This window comes from Coturnix japonica, chromosome 3, assembly GCF_054131305.1.
Source record: "Coturnix japonica strain WE chromosome 3, WE-NBRP24, whole genome shotgun sequence".
In the NCBI taxonomy this organism is placed as follows: domain Eukaryota; kingdom Metazoa; phylum Chordata; class Aves; order Galliformes; family Phasianidae; genus Coturnix; species Coturnix japonica.
Window position 1 is genome coordinate 69318721 of NC_140665.1, and position 9448 is coordinate 69328168.

At 49.6% G+C, this 9448-nt stretch overlaps 2 protein-coding genes across 2 annotated transcripts; both read right to left on the reverse strand.

Annotated features, from left to right (window-relative positions):
• Positions 1 to 937: 937 nt before the first annotated feature.
• On the reverse strand, positions 938 to 2553 carry LOC107311915 (uncharacterized). Its single transcript, XM_085542607.1, has 2 exons — positions 2470 to 2553; positions 938 to 2205 (listed from the first exon to the last, which is right to left on the reverse strand). The coding sequence occupies exons 1-2, from the start codon at positions 2551 to 2553 to the stop codon at positions 1432 to 1434; spliced, it is 858 nt and encodes a 285-aa protein (XP_085398733.1). The 3' UTR covers positions 938 to 1431.
• Positions 2554 to 7306: 4753 nt separating this feature from the next.
• Positions 7307 to 8786, reverse strand: LOC146761462 (uncharacterized). The gene is made up of 2 exons (XM_085542608.1): positions 8703 to 8786; positions 7307 to 8438 (listed from the first exon to the last, which is right to left on the reverse strand). Exons 1-2 carry the CDS (start codon positions 8784 to 8786, stop codon positions 7665 to 7667), a joined length of 858 nt encoding a protein of 285 aa, XP_085398734.1. The 3' UTR covers positions 7307 to 7664.
• Between the last annotated feature and the right edge of the window lie 662 nt (positions 8787 to 9448).

Consider the following 9448-nt stretch of genomic DNA (forward strand, 5'->3'; position numbering starts at 1 on the left):
ATTACACTGAAAAATCACAGCTTATAGTGAATTAAACTGAAATCAAAGTCATGAAACATTTTGCAGGATCAGGCTCTTTGATGCTAATTGATTCAGTCTACAAATGCTGCTTGCTATTTTCTCCTCCACTGGATCTTCTGAGTCTAAATTCAGGAGACCTGAGTTGGCTCAAGATTCAATTGAAATCATTTCAAGAAATGCAAAGACGATCATTTGCTCTGTCTGTGCACAGAGAGAAAGCACCATGGGTTTCACTTGACTACCTTTAATATCAGCTTCTCCAAGGACTTCGTATTTGTCAAGAAATTTAACTTTTAATACTGCCAAGGGGAACAACCAAGGGCAATCCCTTGGATTCTAGAGTTGAGCATACAGAGGTCCAAAGAGTACTACACACCAAGTGAAAATGGGACTTTAGTTGCACATGAATGGGATCGGGCTGCATCTGTACTGAAACAAAGCTCCTTTTAGAACCTTGACTTCCAGTGCTGAACTGGATGTTAAAGGAAAGGTTACTTCTATCCCTCATTCCACTGATGCTACTTGGACTAAATGAACTGAAGCACTTTTTGCTGCAGATCCATTCTCCAGTGCAGGCTTGCCTACTTTGAAGCTGTTCTTCATAGAGGGAGCTGGCTCTTATTGCTAAAAGTCAAGGAAGAAGGACAGCAATTGACTGAACACTACACAGGCTGCACAGCAAGGCGCACAAACCAACACCGTTTGCTCACCCTGTATGCTCTGTGGGTGGCAGCAAGCTGCTGGCCTCACTGAGGCTATGGATGGCCTGGTAGCCTGGTCCAGAGTGGGCAGTGCTGCCTGCTTCCACACAAGCTCAGCAGCCTGCCCACAAGCTGCCAGCCCCCTGGCACAGGCAGAGCACTTTTGCTGGCTTCAAATAGCCCCCATCAGCCCTTTTTTCTTCAGATCCCTTCCCCGGTGCAGTCTAACCTGCTCTGAAGCTGTTCTTCCTAGAGAGAGCTTGCTCTTATTGCTAAAAGCCAAGAAAGAAGGACAGCAGTTGTCTGAAGACTAGCGTGACTTTTATTAAACTATCTTTTCAGAAATTTGAAAGACCTCAAACTGAAATAGTATGATAAAAATGATGATTTTAGGGCAGAGATTCAGTTCTCTCTTGGTACGTCAACAATGATCCATAAAAACGACAGCAGCATTGAGGTGCTGGCAGGTTTCTGCTCTGCTGTCTCCCATTGTGCAGGCTTGATGCTGGCCCTGGTGCTGGTCCTGCAGCTGCTCCTGCTTCCATCTAGAATCTGAAAAGTGCTGGGGAGGCAATACATTGCTCAGAAGGCCTCTTGGCCTTGCTCTTCCACCAGCATGTCCCCTCCTCTGTTTTATAGGATGTACTCATGCACCCTTGACTCCTCCACTGGTGGCAGTGTGCAGGAGGAGGTGCCAGGAGGTTGCTCTTCAGTTCTGCTGCCTGACTTGTTGTTGACCATCATTGTTAGTCTTGGGACGTTTCAGGGACACCAAGAGCTGCCGGTACGGCCTTTCCATAGCGAGCCTGTCCGATTTCTCTGAGCTTCTCTGGTCACTGAAGCCAGAGTTGAAGGGCTGGCAGGTTTCAGTTTTGGTGCCCGCTTTTTTCTCCAGGCTCAAGGCTGGTCCCCGGGATGGTCTTGCTGCTGCTCCTGCTTCCTTGTGCCCTTTGGGAAGCACGGGGGGGCGCATAGGCCAAACACGCCTCTTGGTCTTGTATTCCCACCAGCGTTTTCTCTCTTCTGTTTGAATGAGGCCCTCCTGAAAGATCATCCCCTTCACTGGTGGCTTTGCGTAGTTGGAGATCTCAGGTGGCAGGTCTTTAACTCCACTGCGTGGCCTTGAACGCTGACGGAGACTCCTGGGGGTTCCACGTGCCACCAGAACCTGCAGGTGCTGGTCCAGTCTGGGAAGCCTGCCGGGTTTCCCCATGGAGCTCATGGTACCAGTGTCAGAGCCCATGTGAAGAGAAGGGCACAGACTGGGCTGCAACCAAGGCTGGGTCGTTCCTGGCTGGATCAGATGGGGCACGATGGTACTGCCCTGCTTTCGTGACCCTTGCTGCCGGGAGCCACGTGGCCTGCACAGGGGGCTCCTGTGCCTGCCTGCCTGACTCTCAGCACCTGTAAAACAGGGAGCGGGTCTGAGCCACAGTAGGGCAGGGGGCCACCGGGGATCTTCCAGGCCCACCTGGTCTGGCTGCTACATGACAGAGTCCGGTACGAAGCTTGGCTTCTCCCAGCAGGCTGGTCCTGCCTGGGAATGTGCCAGGCTGACCCTCAGGGGACTCACCTGACATCAGTGCTAACACTTGCTGACACCATCCCCACCATTGCCGGCACCGGTCAGAAACCTACAAGCACATGAACGTGGCACAGTGAGAGGACATGCAGGGCAGCCCTAACCCTCACTCCAAAGTCCCGAGTCACCTAGCCTCAAGTGACTCCCACCCTCAAATTTCCCTACCTGCTGGCGCCAGGAAGTGGTGAGCAGAGTCACCCCAGCCACCAGAAGGAGGCTGGAGATAAGGAGAAAGCTATCGACAGCCATTGCTCAAAGCTGGCCACGACCACACTGGGAGGGACCAGGTGCTGGCTGCTGGTTTACATGGGCAGAGCCATGAGGTCACAGTCTGGCAGGTGGGGATAACTCTGTGAGGTCACAGCCCCACAGCCCATATGGAAGTAGGCTGGCAGTAGCCCCCAGCATGGGGATGGGAGGAGTTATGGACATAACTTGAGTATAATCAAAAAGTGCATAAAATTGGAGCTTTGGCAACAAATGAACACCTAAAAGATCATCCAATCCTATTGTTCACCTATAACCAACAGCTCCCACTAAAACATGTGTATGGGAAATCACAGCTTGAATCACTGATTAATCAGCTGAGGCAAGTGTTGGGTCAGCTGCGGGAGCACAGGTGAGAGTGATCTAGCTGTGCTCCGGGAAGGGGTGGACTTCGACTCCACCCCCTCTGAGACCTCATTTAAGGGCTGACCACCACTGAGTCAGCATCTCTTGGAGATTGCTCTCCAGTGGTGACTGCCTCAGCTATCTGGTTCAGGCATTGTCATTAGTGAGTTTTCTTTACTAATAGCCTTTGACTATTTATCACCATCTTGGTCAATATCTTTATATTAGCCACCTTCAAACTATCCTCTGTTATCACCTTTACACCATGTCCCTCTACACAACATCCAGTCATTCCTTGAACACCCCCAGGATCGTTGACTCCACCACCTCCATGGGCAGTCCACTCCTCTGCCTGACCACCCTTTCTGAGAAGTAGTATTTCCTAACATTCAGCTTGAATCTCCCCTGCTGCAGCTTGAAACCATTCCCTCTAGTCCTATCACTAATGACACAAGAGAAGAGGCCGACCCCCTGCTCACTACAGCCTCCCTTCAGGAAGTTATAGATAGCAGTGAGGTCTCCCCTGAGCCTCCTCCAGGCTGAACATTCCCAGCTCCTTCAGCCTCTCCCCATAAGTCCCGTGCTCCAGACCCCTCACCAGCTTTGTTGCCTTCCTTTGAACGTGTTCCAGGGCCTAGATTTCTTTCTTGCAGTGAGGGGCTCAAAATTGGACCCAGTACTTGTGATGCGGCGGCTGAGTACAGGGGGACAATCACCTCTCTGCTCCTGCTGGCAACACTGTTTCTGATGCAAGCCAGGATGCGTTGGCCTTCTTGGCCAGCTGGGCACACTGTTGGCTCATATTCAGCCCAGCATCAATCAATACTCCCAGGTCCATTTCCTCTACAAAGTATTCCAACCACTCCGCCCCAGGCCTGTAGTGTCACCCAGGGTTGTTGTAGCCAAAATGCAGGACATGGCATTTAGTCTTGTTGAACCTCATCCCATTGGCTTCAGCCCAGCTATCCAGCCTGTCCAGATCCCTCTGTAGGGCCTCGCTACCCTCAGGCAGATCCACACTCCCAGCCAACTTGGTGTTATCTGCAAACTTACTGAGGGTGCACTCGATGCCCTCATCCAGATTATCAATAAAGATACTGAAGATGACATGCCCCAGCACCGACTCCCAGGGAACACCACTCATGACCGGTCGCCAGCTGGATTTAACTCCATTCACCATCAGTCTCTGAGCCCGGTCCTCCAGCCAGCTCCTTACCCAGCCAAGAGTGTACCCGTTCAGTCCACAGGCTGCCAGCTTCTGCAGGAGAATACTGTGGGAGACAGTGTCAAAGGCTTTGCTGAAGTCTAGGTAGACCACATCAACATTCTTTCCCTCATCCACCAGATGGGTCACTAGATCACAGGAGGAGATCAGGTTGGTCAAACAGGAGCTACCCTTCATGAACCTGTGCTGGCTTGGCCTGATACCTCAGTCGTCCAGCACATGCCGTGTCATCTCCCTCAAGACAGTCTGCTCCATAACCTTCCCTTCATCTTTTGCCCAAACATGGATTTCTAACTTCTCCTGCTTATCCACCACACTTCATGCACTGGTGTACAGGCACTTCAGGGTGTGAGCTGAGCATGCCAATTTCACCCTAGGGGGGTGGGAGGTCACCTGGCCTTGATCAATACTAGAGTGCTGCCCTACCAGTGCAAGTCCAGCTACAACCCCACCCCCTTCAAATTTCATTTAAAACTCTGAGTTAGCCTCACTAATTCCTGTCCCAGAACCCTTTTGCCAGAACCCTTTTTTTGATCCAGTAGCCCTCCTCTCCAAGTTGGCTCATCTGCCATTTGCCTCGGAAAGTTGTCATCAGTGCACTGGAGAAACCTCTTGGATGGCTTGTGAATGGCTGAGTAGGCCTTAAGGCAAGTACTGAAAGTCTAGGATTGTGATTCTGCTTGGTATTCTTTTCCTGACACATGATGTCCTGAACTCCACCATCTCAGAAACAAAGCCACCAATGCAATTTCTCCTGTTACTGTGGGTTCTGATCATGACTCGCAAGAGAATAATAATGCAGGCAAGAAATAGAGGTGCCCTGCCTTCAGCCAGTGGGGTGAAAGGGAAAATACAGTGTATTGGAATGTGTGAATTCAATGGCCTGGCATCTCAGACCCACAGGTAGACACCGGTGCTTGGTGCACTCTAATGCCCTCTAGTCACGAAGGGACAAAATCAGTTTGTATTTCTGGAGTGACTGGGGGCTTTCAAGAATTGACTGTTTTGAAGGCAGAAATAAGTCTCACTGGTAAAGACTGGGAAAAGCATCCTATTGTGACTGGCTCACGGGCTCCATGTATACTTGTTATTGATTACCTCAGAAGGGGGTGTATTAAGGATCCCAAGGCATATGGATGAGCCTTTGTAATAGCTGCTTTAGAGACAGACTGTGTTAAGCAGCCGTTTGTCCTAGTCTGTCAGATGATCTGTCTGCTGTGGGGTTGCTATGAGTGGAAGAGCAACAGGTACTGACTGCTACAAAAACAGCGCACAGACAGCAGTAGCACTCTCTCTCATTTTAATTGATTTAATAGCATCAATTCCAATTATGTTGCATTATATTTCGTTATCTTGCATTCCAATATGATATTCAATAAATTAACTTTCCTCCTTAGCTTGTTGCTGCTGTTTTGTTTTAAGGTCCATCTCCCTACATTTTCCCTTTTCTTCCCTTCCCCCTCTCCTGGTGCAACTCATTAGTCACAGAATTGGGCCAAACCAACACATAAACTGTTGACACTGAAATTCTTCCTGAATGCAAGAGAATTCAAGAGTGAACTAATTTTCATCCATCATCTTCTACCAGGATTTGGACTATACAATACTTGCTCGCTATTAGAAATTCTGCTAATCGGGTAATGTATGATATAATTTGAAAAAAAAATGCAACCACAACATACAATGCCACCATCATTCATTCTGTGTCCCATTCAGCTTGCTGTGTAAATTTTCTCTGTATATCCAAGAACATCCTTTGATCATAGGCTGCAGAAGTGCTTGCATATATACGCCCTAATCACTGACTGAATGCTCAAGTGCTACAACAACACAAACATATCCAGAATATAAACAGTTAAATTTCTGGTGTTTAAATAATCACCGATGATTCTGTGTTCTGAATGTCAGTAACAACTTTTGGAGAATGCCAGTCACATTTCCTTGTTTGCCATTTACCATAAAAGCTGGTCTGCTTTAGCAGTACAAACATAAGTGGGCTATCAAAGATCAGGTTCAGTCTTGAACTGTGACATGCAGCAGGTTTTGCATTAATCCCTTGGATATGCTTGGTATTTATCTCAGGCTGCAGTCTCTATGCTTTTAATATGACCTTGGAAACATAAGTTTTGTTTGCAACAGTGGGAAGCTCTCACTTCAGGTTGGTTTCTTTTCTTACACTGCAAGTCCATTTTCTCTTTGAACAAAAGAAGTCACAAAAACAAGTGCACGTTTTCACAGACTGGGGCTTACACATAATTTTTCCATTTCTTTGGAAGAGCAGGACATTATCAGGAGTTGTCACAAGGGGAAATCTTACTTAACTGACCTGGTAACCTACAATCATGTCATCACTGTGTGGGTAGATGTGGAGAGAGCAGTGAATGTTGTGTATGCCTTGACTTCAGCAAGGTGTTTGATACTGTCCCCCACAAAATCCTTGTTATGAAACTCAGAAAGTAGGGGATAGATTAGTGGACAGTGAGACAGATTGAGAACTGTCTGACTGGCAGGGCTCAGGGGATTCCCATCAGCAGGGGCATGTCTGATTGGAAGCCTGTAACTAGCAGTGTTTCCCAGGCATTGGTGCTGGGTCTAGTCTTGTTCAGCTTCTTCATTGACCTTGATGAAGGGACAAAATCAACCCTTAGCAAGTGTGCTGATGATACATAGCTGAGAAGAGTGGCTGACTTACCAGAAGGCTGTGTTACTATTCAACAAGATCTGGACAAAATGGAGAGTTATGCAGAAAAGAACCTGATGAGATTTAACAAGAGCAAGTGTTGCACCTGGGGAGGAATAGCCACATGCATGGCTACAGGTTAGGGGATGACCTGCTGGAGAGGAACTCTGCAGGGAAGGACCTAGGTGTTCTGGTGGACAACAGGTTGACCATGAGGCAGCAGTGTGCCCTTGTGGCCAAGAAGGCTAGCAGTATCCTGGGGCGCATTAAAATAAGTGCTGTCAGCAGATTGTGTGAGGTGATCTCCCCCCTCTGTTCTGCCCTAGTGAAGCCACATTTAGTATACCTTGTCCAGTTCTGTGCACCCCTTTTCAAATAAGATGGGGATTGCCTAGAAGGAGGCCAGCAGAGGGCCACAAAAGAAGGACAGCAGTTGTCTGAAGACTAGCGTGACTTTTATTAAACTATCTTTTCAGAATTTTGAAAGACCTCAAACTGAAATAGTATGATAAAAATGATGATTTTAGGGCAGAGATTCAGTTCTCTCTTGGTACGTCAACAATGATCCATAAAAACGACAGCAGCATTGAGGTGCTGGCAGGTTTCTGCTCTGCTGTCTCCCATTGTGCAGGCTTGATGCTGGCCCTGGTGCTGGTCCTGCAGCTGCTCCTGCTTCCATCTAGAATCTGAAAAGTGCTGGGGAGGCAATACATTGCTCAGAAGGCCTCTTGGCCTTGCTCTTCCACCAGCATGTCCCCTCCTCTGTTTTATAGGATGTACTCATGCACCCTTGACTCCTCCACTGGTGGCAGTGTGCAGGAGGAGGTGCCAGGAGGTTGCTCTTCAGTTCTGCTGCCTGACTTGTTGTTGACCATCATTGTTAGTCTTGGGACGTTTCAGGGACACCAAGAGCTGCCGGTACGGCCTTTCCATAGCGAGCCTGTCCGATTTCTCTGAGCTTCTCTGGTCACTGAAGCCAGAGTTGAAGGGCTGGCAGGTTTCAGTTTTGGTGCCCGCTTTTTTCTCCAGGCTCAAGGCTGGTCCCCGGGATGGTCTTGCTGCTGCTCCTGCTTCCTTGTGCCCTTTGGGAAGCACGGGGGGGCGCATAGGCCAAACACGCCTCTTGGTCTTGTATTCCCACCAGCGTTTTCTCTCTTCTGTTTGAATGAGGCCCTCCTGAAAGATCATCCCCTTCACTGGTGGCTTTGCGTAGTTGGAGATCTCAGGTGGCAGGTCTTTAACTCCACTGCGTGGCCTTGAACGCTGACGGAGACTCCTGGGGGTTCCACGTGCCACCAGAACCTGCAGGTGCTGGTCCAGTCTGGGAAGCCTGCCGGGTTTCCCCATGGAGCTCATGGTACCAGTGTCAGAGCCCATGTGAAGAGAAGGGCACAGACTGGGCTGCAACCAAGGCTGGGTCGTTCCTGGCTGGATCAGATGGGGCACGATGGTACTGCCCTGCTTTCGTGACCCTTGCTGCCGGGAGCCACGTGGCCTGCACAGGGGGCTCCTGTGCCTGCCTGCCTGACTCTCAGCACCTGTAAAACAGGGAGCGGGTCTGAGCCACAGTAGGGCAGGGGGCCACCGGGGATCTTCCAGGCCCACCTGGTCTGGCTGCTACATGACAGAGTCCGGTACGAAGCTTGGCTTCTCCCAGCAGGCTGGTCCTGCCTGGGAATGTGCCAGGCTGACCCTCAGGGGACTCACCTGACATCAGTGCTAACACTTGCTGACACCATCCCCACCATTGCCGGCACCGGTCAGAAACCTACAAGCACATGAACGTGGCACAGTGAGAGGACATGCAGGGCAGCCCTAACCCTCACTCCAAAGTCCCGAGTCACCTAGCCTCAAGTGACTCCCACCCTCAAATTTCCCTACCTGCTGGCGCCAGGAAGTGGTGAGCAGAGTCACCCCAGCCACCAGAAGGAGGCTGGAGATAAGGAGAAAGCTATCGACAGCCATTGCTCAAAGCTGGCCACGACCACACTGGGAGGGACCAGGTGCTGGCTGCTGGTTTACATGGGCAGAGCCATGAGGTCACAGTCTGGCAGGTGGGGATAACTCTGTGAGGTCACAGCCCCACAGCCCATATGGAAGTAGGCTGGCAGTAGCCCCCAGCATGGGGATGGGAGGAGTTATGGACATAACTTGAGTATAATCAAAAAGTGCATAAAATTGGAGCTTTGGCAACAAATGAACACCTAAAAGATCATCCAATCCTATTGTTCACCTATAACCAACAGCTCCCACTAAAACATGTGTATGGGAAATCACAGCTTGAATCACTGATTAATCAGCTGAGGCAAGTGTTGGGTCAGCTGCGGGAGCACAGGTGAGAGTGATCTAGCTGTGCTCCGGGAAGGGGTGGACTTCGACTCCACCCCCTCTGAGACCTCATTTAAGGGCTGACCACCACTGAGTCAGCATCTCTTGGAGATTGCTCTCCAGTGGTGACTGCCTCAGCTATCTGGTTCAGGCATTGTCATTAGTGAGTTTTCTTTACTAATAGCCTTTGACTATTTATCACCATCTTGGTCAATATCTTTATATTAGCCACCTTCAAACTATCCTCTGTTATCACCTTTACACCATGTCCCTCTACACAACATCCAGTCATTCCTTGA

Bases quoted from the DNA above. Each gene is read 5' to 3' on its own strand.
- LOC107311915 (XM_085542607.1), bottom strand. From the start codon at position 2,553: ATGGCTGTCGATAGCTTTCTCCTTATCTCCAGCCTCCTTCTGGTGGCT. The intron at 2,206-2,469 runs GTAGGGAAATTT...TCTGTCATGTAG, and splicing joins CCACTTCCTGGCGCCAGCAG to CAGCCAGACCAGGTGGGCCT.
- LOC146761462 (XM_085542608.1), bottom strand. From the start codon at position 8,786: ATGGCTGTCGATAGCTTTCTCCTTATCTCCAGCCTCCTTCTGGTGGCT. The intron at 8,439-8,702 runs GTAGGGAAATTT...TCTGTCATGTAG, and splicing joins CCACTTCCTGGCGCCAGCAG to CAGCCAGACCAGGTGGGCCT.